The sequence below is a fragment of the Camelus bactrianus genome, chromosome 13 (assembly GCF_048773025.1).
Source record: "Camelus bactrianus isolate YW-2024 breed Bactrian camel chromosome 13, ASM4877302v1, whole genome shotgun sequence".
NCBI lineage: Eukaryota > Metazoa > Chordata > Mammalia > Artiodactyla > Camelidae > Camelus > Camelus bactrianus.
Window position 1 is genome coordinate 14,079,425 of NC_133551.1, and position 24,750 is coordinate 14,104,174.

Below are 24,750 nucleotides of genomic sequence, written 5' to 3' on the forward strand. Positions count from 1 at the left end.
GCTTCCAAATAAAATGTGTGCCTTTTAGTGATCAGTCTAAATTAGAGGGAACTTTTCACTTTTTATTTCTCTATCTCACTGCCTGGGTTTCCACTCCTTTCAGTGTTTCTGCTAAGGCACCTGAAAAGCTATGTGATTAAGTATTTCTTTCACCAAATTTGACCGTTTTCTCCTGAAAGCAAGTATTTTAATGGACTCAGTATAGTACGACACTAGTTAAGACTATGTTTTCAAAATTAAGGTATTTTAAAAATTAGTAGGTTGCTGTTTCTTTCCTCTTTCTTACACATTCGTGGTATGACAGTCAAACTAAAAATTATTTTAAAGATACAAGTTACATCTAAAATAGTTCATGACTCCATACATCAAAATATATTTCCTCTAGTTGATTTTTTAAGCTATTTGTTAGAAATCTTACAGAAGTCTATTACAATTTTTCATAATACTTTTTGCTCCCAATAACATGAAACACATTATGAAAATATTCAAACCCTTAAACGTTCATGTTAGTATTTAATCAGTGAGATTAATCTTTCCAAGAATCTTTATACTTTTTCAACTACAAGAACCCTAGCTTCATTCTAAGTCTAAGACTTTTGCCAAAAGCAAAAGCACTCAATATATTATTTTAATAATGAAAACCTCAAGTATGAGAAACCAAGCAGTGTGTGGACAAAAAATAAATCATTTAGGTGAAAGGGTAACAAACACTCAATTGAAGGATAATGCAGCCCGGAGGGAAAATATGCACATGAATGACGTTTATAAAATCGGTTCAATGCCTCTGCAAAGAAAAAATAATTAGTTTACTTTAAAGCTGCCTACAAAATGTTTTCAGTATTGCCGTATGAATCATTTATAGAAAAATGTGCATCTGACTTTAAAGCTACCACTTTGCTGAAAGATCTTGAGGGCTGCGGGAGGAACTAGAAAGAAGAACACACTGTGATATGTATGTAACATTTGGGGGGTTCCTTTTAATTACATGCTTTTCACAAAAGTTAAAGAGTTATTATCAGTGTGAATCAGTGATATTTCATTCAACTCTTTCTTTCCAAATTTCAGAGGTCAAAATAACAGTGGGAGATCACTTTACTTTTCAGATTTTATGCAGAATGCCCTTTTAAAGTTGACAGACACATGAGGGTGTTATTACTTTGAAGTCATGGATGCTAATGAAATGACTGAGCAAATATGTCTAAGCTGAAATAATTAAAAAAACACTTTAAATGTTTTTCAAGTTATTGCAGAATCTTATTAGGGAAAAGATTTGGATTTGAGGTTTTACTATAATGGTATTCTACGTGCTACCAAAAAACGTTCAAATGGATTCACCAAGTCACGTATATTTAGAATATTCCTTTTGACCAGTTTTCTTATTAGTATTTGTTTTGGATGTTTTGGGTTTTTTTCTTCTTTTTTTTAAATTGAAGCATAGTCAGTTTACAATGTTGGGTCAATTTCTGGTGTACAGCGTAACGTTTCAGTCATACATAGACATACATTTATTCCTTTTCATATTCTTTTTCATTATAGGTTACTACAAGATATTAAGTATAGTTCCCTGTGCTGTACAGTATAAACTTGTTATCTATTTTATATATAGTAGTTAGTATCTGCAAATCTTGAGCTCCCACCCCTCACCCCCGCCACCAACCGTGAGTCTGTTTTCCGGTGGCACAGACTCGAGGGGGAGCCACACAATGCTGGATACTGTACCCAGGACTGTAGTTTTTACGAACTTTTCTTGAGAGAATTATGACAGGAATACCCTGATCCCACTCCTCCCCAAAATTATGGAAATTGAGTTATTTATCTCCAGCTTCAGGCAAATCACTATAAAGGAAAATCATTTTTAAAAAAAAAAAAAGTCTCTTTAGAATATATCCCAACTTTAAAGCTAAAACAAGGAATCCCAAGGGGACCTGACTGCGTCTTGGCTGTGAAGCAGACGCTTCAGAGAACCAGTAACTGAGTGATGGCTTCTTTGCTTTCTCTGTTCTCGGTCAACGACATGGTTAAGTCATAATCCAACTGGCCTCTAGGTTAAAACTTGGGGCTCTCCTAAAATAGTGTCATTTGGCTGTACAGGAAGCAGAAAAATAATAATGATGAATAACTTTAAAGGGTATTACCTAAATTTAATCTACCTTGAATTTCTAAAACTAATATAATAATTATCAATTTATGAACACTAGAGGGCAGTAAAATACTAGAAGGTATACTTAAATTACATAGCTAAAAGTGGCAAAGGCAAGCCAAAGTCGTAATAATTTAAGTCAAAAATTGTAACTTTTTTAAAGTCAAAATCATAACAATTTAATGAATTTAGTCCTTTTTAGGCTGTTAAAGTACAAAGCATTCTTTTGTGTGTCATTTTAGGTATAACTTACTTTGCAAAATCCAGATAAGAAACGTGCCCATGATAAAATCCTGGCTTCATCTCTTTCCAGGAAGTTATATTCTTTACAAAGCGCACCTGAAAAGGGAGAACATATTCATTACTAAAGTACAACTTGAGGAAATTTGGTGATAGCAAAATATTTTCCACTGAGGCATTTATAACCAGTCACACCACTTTGACAATTACAGAGCTTGACATACAGTCTTCAGCTAAGGAAAGCAGAGGGTGACCTGTAACTACTAATTCATCATAGAGAAAGCTACTGTCACCACACTCAGAAAGGAGTGAAAGAGGACCCTGGAAACAAAAATGCAAACATTACAATACTGTGCAGTGAGTACGTTTATATGGGGTGAGGGGAAGGTGGGTACCAACACACACGTTGAAGCAGGCGCACTTCAGCACAGGGGTGTTCTATGCAAATCTGTTTTCTTCTCAGAGACTTGTTATTCATAAGAATTCCTATTTATCAGTGACTCAACAAATAAAACAAAAATCGCTAATCCTTAAGCCAAATGATTAAAGACGACTATCAGAAGACTTTGAAGAGCTAAGAGCAGACTTCATTAGCTTGTTGATGAGAAAGATGAATAAAATTAGAGAGGTAAATACAGGTAAAATTAAAAAAAAATCTAAATATCAATTCACTGTAATTAATTTACTATTAATTCACTGGAATTAAAAATATACAAAAGATAAGTTAATATAAAAAATCCTTTAAGTGTAAGTGTATTTAAAGAACTGGTGAATATAGAACTCAATCAACCAGCTGCAAAGCAGTGATACATAATTTCTCCAAGAAAAATGGTACATATTTTTGACAAGCAAATCTCTGTGTGATAAACAGCAAGTGACTGAGAATCCCTTCTGGAGACTAGAGACGGTGAGGGGGTGGGTGAGGGGTGGGCGCCCACCCCCCTCGGCTGCACTGAAAGCATCCACAGGCTGGGACCTCGGCCTCTAACGCACAGCCCTGTCAACTGCGTACTTCTGACAGTTTATCAGTCTTTCATTTACATTTTAGAATAGAGTTAGTCACAAGGAGATATTCTGGAACACTTCTTACCAGCTTTGCAGTAAATTAGTAGCAGTGAATGTTGATGGCTGCCTTCTGGATAAGGCCTATTGGAAGGACAGAGGAGGGAAATGGTGCAGAAGCAGCCTTATGTCGGAGGATGTGGACTAAGAGGAGAGGGGAGAGTCTGGAAGAAGAATTTATTTTTTTAGGGAAGGCATCACTAATTCGTTTACTGAAAGAAATAATGGAGTTTTTAGAAGGGAAATGAAATAAACCTTATTTCATTATTTTACACACCGACATACACACACCTTTAAAATAAAATATGAAAATTCAGTTAGAAAACAAAATTATATCACTTTAGAAAATTCAGATATTTACAGTAGATATTTACAGTTTTTTCCCCACCAAAACCAAGAGCCAAAAAAAAAAAAAAAAAAAATGAGATTCCCAGGTTCCTTCCTATTTGTTCTTCAAGTAAGGCCCCAAATGGAACAAAAATACCAAATGGCAAATAAAAAAAACAGAAAATTAAAAAATTAGATGACCCACGAACTGAACCCTTAAAAAACTGTACCTGTTGAATATGAAAAGTCCTTATAATTTCCACTTAATGGTAAATTATATAAGCCTTTGATCCTGTGAAAATCAATTCCAGTATTTCAGCCCCAAATGAGGGAGAAATCAAAGGCAAAGGAAACAGGAATGGGAGGTGGAGGTTCAAGGCTGCTTAAGACATATTTACAACTCCGCTCTATCTTCCAGAAGCTGAGATTTAGTATGGATGTGATGGTGTTAGAGGGAAAACAACAGGAGATGCTGGATTGAAGTCTGAGAAAACTGGGCTACAGAAGCCAAATGTTAGAGGATGCTGTGATGAAAGACTCAGGGACAAACTTCGTTCCCTTTTCCCCTCCTCCCTTCCAAAGGACAGTCAGGATCAAACTAAACCCTCCTAATGGCACACTTCATCCAACGTGTGCCCTTCAATGTGCGGTGAAGAGCCTGGGATGCCGGGTAAGATCTGGACTGCTGCCAGGCTTCCCAAACTCGGTGCGCGAATGAATCACCTGGGACTCTGGTTAAAACGCCGGTTCGGAGTCAGCAGGTGTGGCATGGGGCCCAAGACTCTGCACTTCTCATGGGTTTCCACCTGCTGGCCAGGTCAGTGGGCCACACTGAGGACCATGCCTCCAGCACGTGTGTGTGAGCTCAGCAGCTAGCTCTTGGTTTTAGGAACTTGAAGCCTGTTTCTATAGTGCCTGCAAAGGAGGCCTGGGGTCTGCAGAAGCTTTTTAGCAAGGACATGCTGTCACAGTCACTGTTTTCATGACTCGGGAATAAGTACACTGAAATAGAATGATTTTTTAAGGATTATCTTATAAAACAATAGATAAAACAGAATGCGGGACAGGAGCGGAATGGACCCTGCCCACTCAGTCTTCTCCTGTCACCCTGAAGCACACTGAAACCAGAGCATTTCAGGAAACACAGTTTAAAAACTAACGAAGGAAGAAAAAGGGTTGTGCCTCCACTTGGGCTCAGGGAAGAGTCTGGTGAAGGCAGAACAGAACAAGGCATGAATCTTCCACTGCAGTCACCGGTCTCAATCTGTCTTAACTACACAATCAGCATTTTCGAGGGGAAAGGGGCCGAGGATATCCTGTACTCTTTAATTTTATCAATAAAGAAACTGAAGCCCAAGAACCACCTACCTCAGATTTTGGTCCATCACCCTCTGTGCCACTAGCTAACTTCCTTCATCTATTACTGTCCAATTTAAACAAGGAGGGGAAACCAGAAGGATATGAAAGGAAAGAAGAGCAGACAGACATCATTCATATCGTGATTCTGGTCAACAGACTTGAACACAGAGAATTCCAGGTTTTATCCACTATGGAGGAAAGCCCTCAGATCCAGTCATTCAAGACTCCTCAACCTCTGAGATCTCAGAGCTCTGCTGACATCTCTCTCTCTCTCTCAGTTGCTTATTTTCCTCATTACATTCATTATAATCTCAACTTCCAATCTACCCTGTTCACAACTCTCATGTTGAATAACCCTTTTTCAACAAGACTTATTCATGCCTTTTTCTTGTCTTGAGTAACCTCGGGAGTCGCTAAACACTGCCGGTCAAAACTAAGAGACCCAGTCTAAATGTCCCTGTAGGACTTTGAATTGTATTTTCCTAAATTCATTCCGAGGTAAATTCCGGTGGGTTATTAGTGCTTTTAAATTCTCTACACTCTGTGAAAGTCTCTAAAACACACAGAATCTTTCTCTAATCTCCAGCTAAGAGAACACTGAAGGCCACAGACTTAATGTATGTGCGTATGTATTTTTTCTCTTTCATCTCATCAACATTTAACTAAGGCAATCTGTTAAAGTCTCATTAATAAAGCTGTGGCTGATTTACAATTTGCAATAAATCAAAAGATGCTGAGCTGAGATTTACCTACCCTTCCCGGGGAAGAAAAAAGTGCTAAGCAAACAAATAATGTCAATAAGGTTAAAGCGGTGGTTCACACTAATCTGGAGAATAGGCTGAGCGTTTAGAAGTGTCATTTATAAACGACTGAAATCCTACACCATCCTAATCTCCTCTTCAAAAGTAACCTCCAGGGACATAAGGGTCTAATTCATCCCCTTTGAAGAACCATATTTTTAAAAAGCTTTCCTTTCAAAGTATTAATTTAGCCCTTTCTCCTTTTAGCCATGTTTAATATTTATCCTCTCAGTTCTTCGCAACTTTCCCTGCCTCTCCTCTCCTCTTCACCTTCCCCCTTTCATCAGTTCCTGCTCTGTCATTTCCTGCCCTCTCGCCTCTCCTGCACCACTTGCCTCCACAGTGACTTTATTCAAAGAGGATTTTCATACTCTGAATGCAGTGGGCTATCAGGACAGACGTTCCAGAGGCAGTCGTCAGATACAGTACATGAAAAGAAGTGTTTTTATGGGTAGCCTGGAGCAGCTCCTCAGCGGCGATTTTCATTAGATTTCATTAGGCACAGGCAGGCTAGCAAGTGATCAGAAGAGGCCTTTAGGGAAAACACAAGAAACACAGGGAGTGGTGTTGTGACTTATTTATCAGCTGAACCAGACCTGAACCAGCACTTATAGGAAAAGTCAATAAAGCACCATCTTGCTAACACTGTATCTAGACCTACATTCTTAATAAGATTAATCTCAACATTATGATTATCTGTGATCACAAGGGAACTTATTTTCACTACCTAAAAGTAGAAATGTCACCCTGAACTTCCTGGCCGAATTCCATCTCTGTAATTACTACCTACTGAATGAACACTACCATTAGCTGGGTGATTACAGATTCCGAACTCCTACCCGTGCATATAGTGAAACATCCATTGTACAGCTGTGGGTAGTTTCATGAGACTAGAGAGGAAGTTTTCTGTGCAAAGAGAAAACCTGAGTGATAGTTGGATAAAATATAAGAAAGGTTCAACAGCAATAGAACACAATCTTGTCAGTAAAATTCAGAACTGCATTGTTCAATCCTTTTTTTTTTTTTTTTTTGGCGGGAGAGGATGTGTGTCCCAAATCACTTGAGGAAAGGGTCAATCATACTGCCTTCAACAGAGGGGCTCACTCTGCCAGTAATTATCATTGTGGTACTATGTTCAGCTAAGGACTACTTTCAGAATCTAAGTTGGTTCATTTGGTCATTCATTCACTCAACAAAGAAATTACGGACTCTCTACTATGTCTCAGGCACTGTTCTAAGCACAGGGATACAGTGGTGAACAAGAAGACAAGGTCCCTGCCCTTAAGGAGTTTATATTATAACAGAGGAAAAGACAGACAGCCAACAAATAAATCAATAAATAATAGGAAAGATACTGAAAAAGTGATGGCACTCAGTAACTTGGAACAGGAGTTTATATCTAGGATGGCCAAGTAAGGTTTTGCTATGAGGGTGTCACCAGGCTGAAACCTTACATGAAGCCAACTGTGAGAAGCCAGAAGTGGCAAGAAGAAACAACTAAGAGGAAACGCCAAGTGCAGAGGCCATGAAGTGGGAAAGGCCTGGTGTGTCCAGCGCACCAAAGGGCCAGCGTGGCTAGTACACGAGGTTGATGCAGTGGACAAGGGCTTGATTAAGAAGGGCCTGCAGGCCTAGGTAAGGAAGTTGGATTTTGGTGGGGAGGTAGAAATACGAACTTAAAGATAAGAAACTCACCATCTGGGGAAGATCATAATATGCATCTTCCCATCACCTCACTGAGAATCACATTCTAGATCTTTGCTATTCAAACTACGGTTCAAGGACCAGAAGCATCAGTTTTGGCATTGGCAAGAAGCCTTTTTACAAATTCAGAGTATCAGGCCGTATCTTAGTCCTTCTGAATTGGAATCCGTGTTTTAACTGATGATTCATGTACACATTACAGGTTGAGAAGCATTCATCTAACGCCTTGCTCTGAAAATCAGTATCTGCAGCTGATATCAAGTTACACATTCTAGTGCAAAGGACCAGAAATGGGCTTAACAGCAAATTAAAAAGAAAAGAAAAAAAATTACCATCTTGTCCTACAGAGAATGCAAATTCTAGATGTTACCAATTTCTTAGAAAACGGGTTAAATATGATCAGACCTAAATATGTGAGAGCAGAAGAAAATTAAGAAAGATCAAAAAGATGCTGTACTTCCACTTACCTTCCTTTAACGTTACTATAAGGCATATAGACGTAGCTACTTTAAAGACAAGGTGTTTTCTAGTATAGAGATCTCTTCGTGATAGCAGGGTAAACTTCACTGTCCACTGCAAGAGCTGACTTCCTGTCTCCTGCCACCTCCTGTCTATTAATGGAGTAAAAGCTCATCTCAAAAATGCAACTTTCATGACTGAGTCCACCTCATTCTTACGCCTCCTCATGCCTTATGTTCTCAAAGGTTTACCTTTTGATCCCCTTGTTCTAACTTTTCCTCTTATTTTATCCCAACTTCTTAACTTTGAAAAATTCCTAAACTACAGAAAACTTGAAAGAATAGTAGTCAACATCTATACACTTTTCACCAAGAGTCATGGGTGACATGTTGCCACTTTTGATTCGCCCTTTTTTCCCTCTCTCTATGCACACACACCACACACTTAATTTTTTCTGAACCATCTGAAAGCAAGTAGCAAACATTTTTGATCAAGGATCCAGCCACAGGTCACCAAGCACACGTGGTTTCCATGTCTCTTCACAGTCTCCTCTAGGCTAGAGAAGACTGTCCCACTCCAGTCCTGACCCCACCTTTCTTGTTGTTGGTGTCATGACATTGACACTTTAGAAGAGTTCAGGACAGTTGTTTTAGAGAATGTTCTACAATGTTGATTTGTCTGTTTCCTCAAGATGAGGTCCAGGTTAAACATTTTGGTGAGGATACCATAAAGTCATGTTTTCTTTGAAAAGTCTTCGTAGCTCCTGCAACTATGTTTTACGTTTTCTGGTAAACTATAAATAATCTCCTTGAAAGATGGAGACTTGCTTTTTATTTCCTTGATAATTCCCCAAAGAATGAAGCAGAATCTCTGTACACATGACATACTCAATAAATAAATGAAAACCTAAAAGCAGCGTTGAGAACAGTTTCTGAGGACAGCAGAATACAGATAGCTGTGACACACTGAATATTTTTACACCAGTTTTTGAGAGAAATTTTGAGGGAAATAATTGAGCATGTACACAATTTAGCGCAGCGTCTAGTGCAAGATACATCAGGAAAGAGCTTGGGCCAGAGGCAGATTCTAAGCAGACTGCACTGCTGAGACTGGAAGGCAAGGGAATAAATACTACATCCCAAGTATTTTTTTATGAGTAAACTGGGCTTTAAATGGAAGATGGGGACAACAGCAGATTTAATAAAAATCTCATCTTTTACGTCTCACTTGAGTTAGATACTGATTAGAAACTACTTCTCAGGGAAGAAAAAAGAGTAAAGTAGGCCATTTAATTCCTATTTAAGTAAGAAGGCAGCTGAGACCAGCACATAAGGACAGCAAAAATATGGTATTAAAATCAAAGAATGTTACACAAGATGCGGCTCAGGGAATATTTAAAAAATTATTTTCAAGGCACCGAGTATAATTTAAAAGTTTACATTTCGATGAAGCTTACTAGGTTGAAAGTGAAATTAAAATGTTAACATGTCACGCAAAGGAAAGGGAAGTGGTACCTATAATTTATCTGAAGAACTGCTTCTGTGCAGGAGAGACCAGTAAACAATTTAGATGTGATGTATTAGAACATTTGGTATATAAGCCATTTCTAATTAAGACCAGGTGTTGAACTACCAGCTGACATCTTGAAGTATGTCAACTAATGATTAAGACTGTTTTCCCCAGGGGGAGGGTACAGCTCAAGTGGTAGAGCGCACACTTAGCATGCAGAAGGTTCTAGGTTCAATCCCCAGTACCTCCTCCAAAAATAAATGAATCTAGTTACCTCCGCCAAAATAAAATAATTACATAATACAATAATAAATAAATAAAATACTTTTTAAAAAGACTATTCTTCCCCTCTGCCCTACACATATTTTAAGTGCTGCACATTATGTAAGTCAGTTGCCTTTAAGATAGTGTTTATGCTTCTCTTCTGCTGTGTGTGTGTGTGTGTGTGTGTATCTGTTAAGCTATTGAAACAAAAGTTTTATCTCAACCAAATGCAACTGGGAAAAAGTACCACTACAAGGTGCTTATAAATGCCTCTGTGATGAACTCCTGTAGATTTATATTTCATGGGAAAAAAAATAGTCAGTGTCGTTATTTGAAATCTTTTAGCTGCCAGACAACTTTGTAACGCTGAACACAAAACAACTCTAAAATCTGAACAAACAAGCTCACTTTATTTTTTTAACAATACTACTGAAGAAATCAAATTAGTATGTGAGTATTAAGAAATGTTCTTTTTAAACCAAGATATATTCTGAAAAGCAATCATGCAAATAGATTTAAAATCTACTACACACTGTATAAAAATGGATAATTTAGGATACTTGCCCTTGAGACATACAATATTACATAATGAATAGTTTTTATGACCCACTTAGCTAAATAAGCTCATGTTTCTTCTCATTTACAGAAGAGTTATTTGATTTGGCTGATGAATGTAGATTTTTGGTTCTATTAAAAAAAGGAATTGAGGACACTACAGAGAGCCAAGAATTATATGAGCAGATGATAGGCCGTAAACAATTAGCCTTCACAGACAGCTCTCCAGCAAGAAAGCGAACCTCGCCTGCGTATCAACGTCACTCTCCCGCTGCAGTGTGAGGACTCCAGGTAAGCTAAAAAGTGGGGTACAGTCCGTTCTGTGACAATAGAACAAGTCCAGCTATTTTCAAACAGATAAATAACATTCAAACTATGTGACTATCACAGATGCCTTTAATAAGCTCCCCCAACATGGTATTTGATCCTATCTAATACTTTCAAATATTACGTTTTCTTCTCATGGAGCCCGATTCTCATTCCCTTCAATATTGGTAGAGAGAACTTTGTTTATAATTACAGTCAGATCTCCATGTGTGAAGAAAATGTCTGCGACTGCTGCCAAAGAGGGGAGTAAATTTCATCTCATGGGATAACTTCCTCCACTTTTCTTAAAACCATTTCATACAATTATCTAGCCACCTGTTTATCTAAAAAGTCTTGACAATTTAAAAGGCAAGATTATGTCACAATCCCTGTTCCCCATGAGTTTATAGCTAATATTTATACAAATTATGGTGAAGATAAGATGAAATTCAGGAGTGTAGTCACAAAATTGAGCCATACAGACAAGAGAGATTCATCGAGTAAAGATTTCTCAATCATAAGTTGAGACAATGTAATGACATTGTAGGGTATCTGTTAAAATATATTTCACATTTTTAAAAGGATACCATACTGAAGAGTGTCAGTTTTCTCTTCAGAAAGTCAAGCTATTAATTAATTCATTTATTTCACAAATATTTGAATACACACTATATGCAAGGAAATGTACCAAACACTGTGAAGAAAGTAAAATTACAGATGAGTTTGGTTGACTTACCGTTCCCCTCAAGAGATTTAAAATTCCCCCAAGAGACTTAACAACTCATTGGAATCAGCACACACATCCCTTAAAATGCTTTATCTCCTTGGAATACAAAATTCGAATGAGGAAGTGTCAGGAAACATTACACATCCCCACCGTGGTATTTACCTGATCTTGTAGTGACATTACTGGATTATTTTTGGTAGTGTTGATGTGAAGAACGTGGTATTTGTTCTTTGCACACAGGTCATAGGCAATATTGGTAAAAGAGGTGCTTGCTGTTTTGGGGACTCTGTTATAAATGATCACCATGTCCTCTTCCTCATCTAAAGCTGCATCTTGCCGAGGGCCATCCATCGTGTGTCTCTGCTCAATTTCTCGGACTTCATGCCTTGCAATAGCCCTTTCTGCAGAGAAAAACAGATATGAACTCAGTTTTAAAAGACACTATGAGAAAGTTATAAAACACTGAAAATAACCTCCTATTCCTGGAACATCGTTTTCCTATTCAAGAACTGGGTAAGAACAGTTGAAATGGTCTGAGGACTAAAATTTCAGAATTACCTTTGAAGGCTAATGCATTACGCGTACGAGGAACAAAAGAATAAACAGAGTCATCAAGTTGAGAATACTGCAGAGCAGAGAGCCCTTCAGTGTAGTTCAAAAGTCATTTTACATTCTAACAGAATTTCTGCAGCTTGAATTAATTCTCAAACACACAAAGACAGATTGCACGGAAGACTAAACTCCACAGTAAAACAATGCACTCAGAAGATAAATCACTTATAATTTAAGCATGGATTTTGAAATGTATCACTCAGCATGTAGTTACTCCCTGGTTTATCAAAAGGTAGCAAGGCAGTGATTATAAACGCTGGTGTGATTTTCCGTAGCAAGAGCAAAAACAACACCATCAGAAAACCTTTTTCTTTTTGGTGTTGCATTACAGCTAACTCCTGGCTATGTTTATTCCTTAAATTCCATGGTTCCCCTAATTCAAATCACTGTCTACCAAGCAGCTTGAAAAGCAGTTACATTTTGCTTTTTCTACTATTCTCTACTTCGTATAAACGTCAGCTTCAAATATTTTTTAGAATAGGAAAGCAAGAAAGGGGGAAGGAAGAAATAAGGGGAAAAACATAACAAGATTGTAAATTACTTTGTACAAGACAATTATGCAAATAGCATGTACCCTCTATCACCAGATCTTTGTGCGAGCTCTTACCTGCCTTGAACTCATCCGTTTTCCTTCTACACTAACCATGCCTAGTGAGCTCCTCAAACTTCACATTGAATTTAATCATCATCTGCAAGAAAAGCATCATCTAATCTCCCTAGCTAGGTCAAGTCATACGCGCACACACACACACACAGAGACACACACACACACAATGTATGTATATGTACCTCATACTACATGTCTCATACTTATCATAACTGCAATTTTACATTGTAGGTGCATTAGCATCTGCCTACCATATTGCCAACAATTAAGTAAAGTGACATAAAAAAATCAGTGTGGTATAATTACAATAATAAGTTCAGGCTTCAAATATTGTCTGATCATGCATCTTAAATCTTGGTTCAGAAGATACAGTCATGACGTTATAGAGTATGCTCTGAGTTGAGGATTAGCATTTAGAAGACTTGAATTATTTTTCTTTACATTAAAAATTTTTTTTTAAATTTTTATTGAAGTGTAGTTGATTTACAATGTTAGTTTCAGGTATACAACAAAGCGATTCAATTATACATATACACACATACATATTTAATTTTTAGATTCTTTTCCATTATATCTCATTACAAGAAACTGAATATAGTTCCCTGTGCTATACAGTAGGTCCTTATTGTTTATCTATTTTATATACAGTGATGAGTATCTGTTAATCCCAAACTCCTAAATTATCCCTCTCTCATCCTTTCCCCTTGATAACCATAGTTTATTTTCCACTCCTGTGAGTCTGTGAGTTTGGTTTTTTTTTAAATTTTTTTTGTGGGAGGAGGTAATTAGGCTTATTTATTTATTTTTAATGTTGGTACTAGGAATTGAACCCAGGACCTCAGGCATGCTAGGTATGTTCTCTACTACTGAGCTATACCCTCCCCATTTTGGGTTTGTAAACAGAATTTGTATCTTTTTTTTTTTAAGATTCCACATACAAGTGATAGCATATGATATTTGTCTTTCTCTGTCTGACTTATTTCACTTAATATGATAATCTTTAGGTCCATCCATGTTGCTGCAAATGGCATTATTCCATTTTTATGGCTGAGTAATATTCCATTATATATATATTATATATATACACACAGATACACACACACACAGATACACACACAGATACACACACACACACATATACACACATACATACATACACACACACTACATCTTCTTTATCCAATCATTTGTCGATGGACATTTAGGTTGTTTCTATGCAGACATGAATTAAACTTCCAGGCCTGCTGCTTATTAGCAGTGGGCTCTCCAAAACAGGAAGAGAAGCACATACATGTACTTATATGTATCCTTTTTTGGGGAGGGGAGCTGGTAGGCAACGTGGGGAAAAAAGAGATGAGATTCATGTTGAACACACTGTTGGACTGGGTGGGACATCCAGGAGATGTTAGGTAGATAACTAGGCACATAGGTCAAGTGTTGAGAATAAAGGTTCATGTAGAGGAAAGACATTTGGAAAGACCATGGGAATAGATGAAACTATCCAGATAATGCAGAATACATAGCATGGAAAGAGAGCTTAATCTTAGAACAGAATCTTAGGAAATACTAACATTTCAGAGGCAAGAGAAAAAGACACAAGGCGAAGAAGAAATAGAAAGTAAAAGAAATCAGGACAGACTTCAGAAACACACATCACATATTAGAAAGCATGGTATTTTTCATATTGACAGTGCTTTCCAAAATGCTCCTATATATCAAGGTACTGTGTGATGTTACAAACATCTACGTAGGATTTGGAAGTTGTCTCAGATTAAATTCAGCATGTATCTATAGAGAGCCTATGCATATTATTATATTCAATGATTCTAAAAGGAATCTTGTCTTCCAAACAACTGCAAACTGCCACCATAGTCCAAAACTATTGTGGCTCTGTTATGTCCACACACCCTCCTTTGTGTACTCAGGAAAATAAACAGTGCTGCTGTCATTTAAGTGCCGACAGAAGTCGGAGAGGCTTCCTACAGCAGCGCAGATATGCATGAAATTACTTTCAAAGGCTACACCTACAACCAACAATGCTGAGTTTACTTTCGCTAGTTTTTCTGAAATCTAAGTATTTGGAAAAGAAGCAGATTTTTTTGTGTTATTTCACAAATGATTATCCATTTTACTTATAGGAAACTTAATATTAAAGAAAATCTATTAATAGTTTTTGTATTACTCCACATACTTATAAAATTTTACATGCCCAGTAACTACTTTGAAAATTAGCTAATAAATTAATTAAAATATTTTTTAAAGAAGTTATTTAGTCTGTGGTTTTTTAAATTTTTTAATGTGCTAAAACTCTAGCTGGGGCATGAAACTAGCATGTTTTAAGAATTAATCATTGTTCTTGGTTCATTATGTAAATTAAATCATACGAACTGTATATTTCACACAATTTTTAAAAATCTGTTACAGTAGGAAAAGATATAAATTCAGGTAACTACTTTCTTCATTTAAATAATATATTTACAGGCATTTTCTACTTTTCAAATGTTTTTACTTTACTTAAACAAACAAGACAATAAAAATTATGGCCTATTAAGAGAATTTTTGTTGTTAATAGTAGTCTATAAAGTCAAATCTCACTTGGTTGAACAGTAACAGTAACTACTGCTGATGGCAAACTGCTGTTTCTTTTTCCTGTGACAAGACTTAAAATCAGCACAGATGTTTGCAATACAGCCATTTTCTTTACTTAGTAAGTATCTGATAGTTCCAATTCTTTCTTTTTAATTAAGTTAAAAAATTTTTAATAGAGGTGCTGGGGATTGAACCTAGGACCTCGTGTATGCTAAGTATACACTCTGCACACACCTGAGCTATACTCACCCCCACCCCCGCCAATTCTTTTTATCACAGAGGCTCTGCACCTGATTAGTAGAACTTCTTCTGAGACTCTCTTAAATCAATGGGGAAGCTTTATTAGTTACAGCACACTTGGAGTGCACTTAGAAAATGGAGGCAGTATATTTAAAATACTAAAGATGCATTTTGAAGTAATGTATTTTTCATGTTTGAGTAATGAATGACAGTGAACCTGCTATGCAAGCTATTTCAGAACCACCACATTACGCACAGCCTACAGATGACATGGAGCGCGATCCGAGTCACACATCACAGGCAGGCCAGGCGCCGCTGGCACTACCATTCTCAACACTGAAGATGGACACTGAACTCCAAGGCAGTTCTAATTCTTCCAGGCTCCTGTTGAACATGACACATACCTCACCTCCACAAACCTCTCCACGTGGCAGAGTATCAACGTACTCAAGTCTTTTAAAAGACCATTCATAACAGCAATAATTACCAATTTTTGCACTGACAGGGCATTAAAGGCTTATTTATTGAAAGAATATAATGATCAAGCTAAGTATATAACACTGAGTTCAATATACCAAACTAAATCCTATACAGCATTAAAGTCACAAAGATATATATATTAGACTACAGAAAAAAAGAAAAAAGAACTGAAGAAAAGATTTTATTTCCTGAAATCACAACATATCTTTTCATGACCAGTTTTTTTTTTTTTAACATTAAAATTGTTGTTTTGGGAAACACCTTTTCTTTTTGAATATTTAATCAAATGTTCAATGTATTAAATAATTTATATAGATAAATAAATTTTGTGTTCTGTACAAATTAAAGGACCCATGAGTATAACCCTCTCTACCAACAAAGCTTAATTGTGAATGGTCTCAGCAAAAAATAAATATTTCACAGATGTGCAAAATTTGTAGTATTTCTGTACTGTGGGTAACACTTCAGGATTATAGGGATTAAAAAAAAAAAAGCAAATGGGAAGAACAGAAAATTGCCTTGCCTTCAAATACTGAATCTTGGGCATGTTAAAGTAAAAAATATATAGTTTTAGAGAATGGGTAAATAGATAATAAATAAAAGGCAAAGAACATTAAGGAAAAAATGACCAAATTTTTATTATCTATAATTATAGAAAGAAAACATAGAAATTGACAATAATAATATTAAGACTTCAGTAGATAATAAAGGTGGTTTATAAGAGATTTAAACTACATACACATAATACAGCAGAGCAAAAATATGCATTAGCGACTCATAATGATTTTGGGGTGGCAGACCCCTTTGAGAATATGGTGAAAGCTAAGGACCTGTCTCAAAATAGGTTGACTTGTGCATTTCAGAGCTTCCTCTTAGAAACTACGGGCAGGGGACTCCCTGACCTCAGTTAAATTACTCCTAAAAAAAATGGCTCCCAGGACAGCAAGGCCTGATGGTAAAATGTCTAAAAGCACTAATACGTATATTGAGAAAAAAGGTTACTCATAGTAAGGACTGCAGGAAAAGAGAAATGACTGAAGAAACTGGCAGTGTCTACTGGAGAAATGTCTACAGGGAGGGCGCCTTGGCACAAAACTTGACTTGTCAGGACTCCCTGGCAAATACGCCTACTGGAGCTGTAGGTAAGTTGGGCTCTTTGAGCTGGGTGCCATCAAATATCTGAATTAAAGTGGATCCTTAGCTCTCTCTAGGGTTAGATCCTGAGTTATTGAATCCCCAATACTGTTCTGAAGTGTAATTTAGTCCCCATAAAATGTGTACACAATGAGAAGCAGGAAGCAACAAAGCTGCACCAAAAAGCAAGCTGTCAGAAGGTTACCGAACTGATCCCTCTTCCAGCACCACTCACTGCGAATGTGCTGTCCAGCCAAACGCTGTCTGATCCTTGTGGAAGTAGTATTTTGTAATCATTATGAATTAAATAAATTGGTCGTCTGATGGTATACATCCTTTTCTTATGAATATTTTTAGCCTGAATCAGTCTCCTTGAACTCAATCACCATGGGGACTGACAAAATAAATTTCTACATGGAAGACTGAAGGCTGGACTCTGAACACTGGCAAACGCTTTCTTGTGTGGATTCCAGGCAGTCAGCAAGGGTTGCATGTATATATCATCAAAACTTGCAAGTATGTTTATGTGAGTCACCCTATAAGAAAGAGCTGATAGCACCTTCCACTTCAAGGAAGATGCAATGAACCTGTTTTGCTAGTCCTCCTATGAAGTGCAACTAAAAACCCCGGACATTTTCTACAAGACAAACATAAGACTCTAAAAGGTGGGAAGAAGAAGACAGACGAGTTAGGGCCTTTGGGGCCCAAGCAACAACAGAGTGATGAGTTCCTTAAGTTTTCTTTAGCCTCATACATCCCAGACTTAGAGCAGTAGAAGCTGGCAACCCAGAAGAAAGCATACATAAAAAGAAACCCAACGAAAGCCTGCCCTCTCTTGCCAACGCACCAAGAAAGGGATAGCACAGTAAGACAGAAATTTTCTAGACAATAACCACTCTGCTTTAGTTGAACTCCACAGAAGAAACTGTGGTCCCACTTCCATTCTCACAGGCCGGGTGGGGAGCCTAGACTTCCACCCTCACACGGCTGTAATCAGGTGCCCAGTATCTTTGATGGAGTGATGTCAGAGAAGACCAAATAGGGAGCCAGGACTTTCATCCCAGGCAGCAGGTGACAAGGCACCTCTGCAGTGCCAGTGAAGACCAAGCAAGGAGCCAGGATGTCACCCATTACATGGCAGTAATGAGAGGTCCCTTCCCCTCCCCACTTGGTGGTGTCAGAGGAGACCTAGCAGAGAGTCAGGACTTCCACCATCATCCTGTGTAATGAGGCCACTCCCAACCCTCCCCATCAGTAACAATGAGCCCCCAGCTGTTGATGGAGGCTGAGTGGGGAGTCCCGACCTCTACCTCCACTTGGCAGCAACAAAGCAGCACCCCTTTCCTTGCCAGAGCGGTGTTGGAAAAGTCAACTAAAACACAAGGTTTAAATAAGATCCAGAGTCTCCACAGATAGAGAACAACCAGTGGTTACCATGGGGAGAGGGAAGGGGAAGGGGCAACAGAGAAGTGGAGGGCAAAAGGGGTTAGTATGAGATTATATAAAATTATGCATGTGAAACTTTAGGAAATTGTAAAGTACTATAGAACTTAAAGAAGTTTTCATTCAATAATTTAAAAAAAAATCCAGAGTCTCACAACATAATATAAAAAGGTCCAGGTTTCAGTCAAACCCTACTCAACATATCAAGAACCAGGAGCATCTCAAACTCAATAAATACAGACAATTAAGAAATGACAACATCAAGAGGACAGAGATACATGTTAGAATTAACAGAGATTTAAAGCAGTCATGATAAAAATGCTTTCATGAACAATTACAACCAAGCTTGAACCAAATGAAAAAAATAGCCTCAGCAAATAGGCTCAGTAATGAAACAGGACATATAAGGAAGAACCAAATGGAAATTTGAGAAATTAATCACCTGTATGAAATAAAAATACTGTTAATAGCTAACACTTGAGTTCTCACTACGTGTTGTAAATGCATCATCTATTATATGCATGCTCTGTGTTAAGCATTTTATGTGCATTATGTTTTGATTCTTAAAACAACCCTAGGAGGCACTATTACTGGTCTCATCTAGATGACGAAACTGAGTCTCAAAGAAGTTAAGTGATCATCAGCGGAATGCTCATGTAAAGATACCATTCCAGGTCAGCCTGACCAGAGCCTGCGTTCCACGTTATGCTGGTTGTCTCAGATTCAGTCTGTTTCTGTATTAGGAAGGAGTACAGCCGCATAGTTAAACACAGCATGATGACACTATGGAAGTACCAACTATTTTCCAAGCACTTATCTTTAAAATATATCATAGTTAAAAATCACAGCTGAGCTTACTTTAAGACTTCACTCTTTACAGATCGCAATGACGTGAAATGAATACCGATGGAAAATGGGGACTCCAGCTAATGTGCTTTTTCCTTTTCTCAAGCTTTACCAAGATAGGACATTTCAAAACATCCCTCACATCTTTTTACATACTTCTCAAGTGATCTATTCCTATTTTAAGTTTCCATCTTAAAAGCTTTTAACACAATTTGTTTGTACAAAATCAAACAAATACCATTGTAATAAATGCTAAAACAGGGAACAAAATACTTCTGAAACCAAGAATTGGGGTAAAAACGTAAGGAGAAAGATACACTGGATAAGTTGAGCCTTGAAAGGATGGGGCAGGCTTTCAAAATGTAGAGATGGGTCATGGGGGAAGCCACAAAAGCCTGCAGAGTGACTACATTGATACATAACAAATATACTAGCATAATTTGATAATAAAGGTATTTAACAACAGTAGTGTGAAACAGCTAAAAGAAAACCTACGACAATTGTAGCCAACACTGATAAGCATATAATTATCACAGTAACAACTGTTCCACTTACTGGGGCTTTATTGTGGGCCAGAAGCAATGCTGCCGTCTGAGAATTCAGGGCAGGAGGAAGAGCAATTAGCGCAAGAGAAGAGAGGAATTCAGGACATTTGGAAATCTACACTGAAGTTCCAGCTGAGAAGTCAAAGATGTAGGTGGTTTGTTGAAGAGTATTTTCATAAGGGCTTTAATTTGAACTAAGGTAAGAATACTGCCAAATCCAACAGGTCTAAGAGACAGGGTAGAGCACTGCACACGGCAGGAAAGATCTGGACTGGAGAGTGTCATACGGCATCTCTCTGCTCCCAGCCCCATGGGTGACCATATAGCCAAGCGTCTGAGCTTTTGGAGAAAGAGAGTGCAGATGATGATGAAGGAGCTGTTTTAATGAAGGGCTCTGTAATACACAGGGCACCATTTAAGTTAGGGAAACATCACCTACTATAATAAATAAAATTTCTATTGTTTACTGCAACAAAAGTTTAGTTCCTGTTCAAGTTCCAATGTGAGTGCTCCTGGTTTGGTAGGTGGCCTTGTACACAATGATTCAAGGAACCAGGCTCCTTCCTTCTGGTGACGCTGGCATTCCCTCAGGACCTCAAAGTCTTTTGCATCCAGCTAGTTGACAGGAGAAGAGTAGAGAAAAAAATAACAGTTTCTAAACGGCCTTGGCAAACACGAGTCACATGGCTACACCTAGGCGTGGGGCGTTTTTAAGAAGCTTCATCCTTGGGTGGGCAGTTGCTTCCTAGAAATAAATAGATATATCAGAGGATGTGCAGGAACAGCTGGTGCATGGTGGCCGCCTCCTCACACAGGCACACAAAGCCGACCCACAAGTGATGAAGTACATCCCAGATGGGGGGATGTAAGAACTTTCTCCATTTGTACATGGAACATAGCATCAATCTCAACACCATGAGGGCTCTGGTATTTTCTGACATTTCCTCTTGGGGCAGCAGCAGAGATAATTATGCTTGCTTGATGGCAGAGGTTGCCCAGTTGACAAACAGGTGGCCGAGCACATGCCTGGACGTTACCAACACTATCTATACTAAGTATATGTGCGATCCTGAAACACATGGCAAGATCACGCCCTTACCTACCGATGACTATTTTAGGTGTTTATTGGCCATACTGTCCACTTTTAAATATCTGTACTTACTACACTTCGACATGTAAAGCAGTTTTAAGACATACACCCTTGCTTCACATCTTACTGATACACCTTTGGAATGCTTTAAGAGCTTGATAAATTTTGTAACTTACAAAGCACATATTTGAGCCTTACTACTAGAGAACGCATTTAACTAAAATAAATCTCTGCTAGTATCCTTTTTTAAAGTAAAAACAAAGATGTGAAAATGTGGAAGTTGTGAAGAAGGTAGAAAGTTATTCAGAGAAGAGACTTTTGTTCTTAAAATGTAAACACTTCAGGAAAAATACAGTAGGTGGACGTGATTATATGTAAGCTTTGGAACCCATTTAAAGTATTAATTTTGTTATTAAACTGGCAGGAAGATTCAGAGATTTGCTCAACTTTTAGCAGAGGTCCAAACTGTTATAAAATAGATGTGCTTCGACTGTTGAAATAAATGCCATACCAAAAAGATTAAAGCATTTTCAAAATCAAGAAAGAAATGCCAATATTGTCTACGGAGCTGAATTACCCTCACACTTCAACAACTGCACCTGGTGCTCCACTGACAAGTACGTGAAAGAGTAAGGAGTAACTGGGACTCAACTCCAGCGGGGCTGGAAGATCATTAACTAAAACCTATGCAGCAGCTGTTTGAAAATGAGCTTAGTGATGCTGAAAACTTGTCATTATTTCACGAGAGCTTGATACACAGCATATTCTACAGCAGTGGGTTTCAATTTGAGCATGAATCAGGGTGATTTGCAAGGTTTGTTACAATACAGATCGCTGACTTCCCGCCTTCTCCAGTTACTCATTCAGGGTCCAATAATCTGCTATCAAGTTCCCAGGTGATTCTGATATCATAGTTCAGGAACACTTTGAGAATAAATGTTCTAGAGAATATGTCTATTGTGGTTTATTAAGATACTGGGAGAATATTCTCTTTTCTATGTAATTAATTAATTTGTATCCCCGTTAATTTGGAATTTGCAGTAATTTTAGATAAAGTTTACAGATGTGGAAAACAACACTACTAAGTTTCTTGGTATAACCAAATGGTGAGGATGTTCTAATCAAAACGCCTGTTACCCTTTCACTCATGGCACTCATTCTGCTGAGCAAGGTGAGTGTTCCATCTCCCTCATGGCTGCCCACCAACCATTAGGTCCCCAAAGGTTAGCAGTTCCTCCTTCAAGGATGCTATAACCATTATTATGGATGCACAAGGGAAATGTTTCAACTGTTCCTGAGAATAAACTGTTATCAAACCCTTTAATATGCAACATTTATTAATTTTGACTGACTTTCACTACCCCTTACCCTTTCTGTCTGCAATCATTATTTCTGGATACATTCAAGAACCACAGGCATTCATTTTGTAGCACTCTACGTATATGGAGAAATTCTGATCAGACTACAGTTTCCAGTATTAATTTGCAAAAGAATTAGTTAAGTTCAGGTAGACTACACATTACTGTCAAGACTGAAAAAAATTTAATACTAATTTTATATTTTATAGTTTTGTATCTTCTGAGAAACTGTGTTACACTATAGCTTTCTAGTTGGATGCATATTTTTAATGAGTTTTTAAAAATTAGTTACAGGTTTTAAGATTCTAGAGAACTTCATCATTAAGTGTCAATTTCCAAAATTCTCCCTCTGCATTGTCTTGTGTAACAAAAAACAGTCAATTGTCCAGTGTCCTGTTAACTACAATTCTTTACTAGCAGACAATTTCATGTGCCCACAGTGCAATGATGATTGGTATTCTCAATAATGACCTAACATATAGGAAAATTCTAGATTGTAGTATCAATCAATGAAGACTAACACTTGATGACTTGGATCTTATGTGTGTTTTATTGTATTTTAATTGTGTGACACATTGATAATCCAAGTATCACACAGATAAAATTCTCAGTTAAGTAGCACATTCTTCATCTTGCCAATATTTTCCACACAATACTATTAATGGTCATTTTAATATGTACTTTACAGTAAACTATTGTAAAACAATCCGCACCTATCCCATATTAGCTTCAAATTCATTAATGTGAGGGAGGGGCTTATTTCCCTCTGTCAAAAATAAAACTATACTCTTTATGTAAAGGTATGAGTTGATGAAATTAATGGAGATGAGTAATTGTTTATTCTGTAAACTTATTAATCTATTTGAATCAGGCAACACAAATAAGTACATTCTAATTCTACACTGGGGCCAACAAAATTGTGGAAATTGGAAAATCACAGTAGAATTAATGTGACCTTTTTATTTTAAGAAGGGGCTGCACAATTTTTTACAAAATTACCTTCTTTCTTGGAAAAAAAATGGTGGTGACCATTATTACCCAGCATAGAGTAGATATTAAATAAACTTGCTTAATGAAGACCATATGGTATTACTAAGTTAATCCATACAGAAGATACAGTTCTTTACTGAGCAATCCAAGATAGGACAATTTTAAAAATAAGGGAATGTTTGATATGATTTGATCCCTACTAACTTAGCAAAGTCACACTCAGCATGGTCAAAGCTGAAGCTCCATACATATAAGACTATTTACACGTGTAGGTTTGATATTTGAGGTTTGTCAAATCTAATCCTCAGGATTTTTTCCACTAAAGGTGCCAAGACTGTGTGAGAGAGGATAAGAAGCAGAAAAGTTAGAGATTAAAGGAGTCAAATAACCAGGGTAGGACCATGGTTTCTAAGCCTAGATGAATCTAAAAATCCTAAGAAGAGCTATGTTATATTAAAATAGATTCCAGGGCATAACAAATTCTGTAGGGCGGGGAAGTATTAGGAATGAGTATTTTTACAAAGCGCCCAAGGTGGTAACGTGTCTGAGTGACGTGAAACCTACACAAATTGGAAACATTACAAAGCATAATAGGACAACACTGGAACCTGGCTAAAAATTTTTAACTCTGGTTTATGACCCTATAGGTATCATTCTCCATTTTATACATAAATAAGATATTATGGAAGAAATCTTAGTAGCATAATTTCTCATCTTTGGAGGCTGTGGTATTTCTTATTGAGTCAAGTTTCTTTCTCCATTTTGGCTTTTTTTTTTTTTTTGGTGGCTTAATATAAACTGAAAATAATAAGTCTAAATAAAACAAAGTGGTTTTAAGGAAAATTAAGATTTAGGAACAAAATTATTCTAATTCTTAAATCCTTATTTATAATTACAAAAATCGATGTTTAGACATTAAGAATAAAAGATTTATACACCCCAATGAAAAGGCAGAAATTGTCAGACTGGATCTGACATATTTCAACATAGTAAGAGCTATTTATGACAAATCCACAGCATAATATGGTGAAAAGCTGAGCGCCTTCTGGCTAAATTCTAGAACAGGAAAAAGAGGTCCACTCTCACCACTTCTATTCAACACAGTATTGGAAGTCCTAGCCACAGTCATCAGACAAGCAGAAGAAATAAAAGGTACCCAAAACAGAAATAAAGAGGTACAACTTTCCCTATATGCAGACGACATGATATTTTATATAGAAAACCCTAAAAACTCTAAAGAAGAACTATTAGAATAAATGAACTCGGCAAGGTAGCAGGATACAAGACCAACATACAGAAATCTGTTGCACTTCTTTACATTAACCATGAAATATCAGAATGAGAACATTAAACAAAAAAATCCC

At 37.3% G+C, this 24,750-nt stretch overlaps 1 protein-coding gene across 2 annotated transcripts in view; it reads right to left on the reverse strand.

Moving 5' to 3' along the window:
* Positions 1-24,750, reverse strand: part of HS2ST1 (heparan sulfate 2-O-sulfotransferase 1) — a 156,567-nt gene that overhangs the window by 22,245 nt on the left and 109,572 nt on the right. For both annotated transcript variants that reach the window (XM_045522998.2, XM_010963303.3), the window contains exons 2-3: positions 11,615-11,853; positions 2,394-2,479 (exon numbers count right to left, since the gene is read on the reverse strand). In XM_045522998.2, the coding sequence (XP_045378954.2) occupies positions 2,394-2,479; positions 11,615-11,853 (325 nt within the window). The remainder of the gene's footprint in view (positions 1-2,393; positions 2,480-11,614; positions 11,854-24,750) is intronic.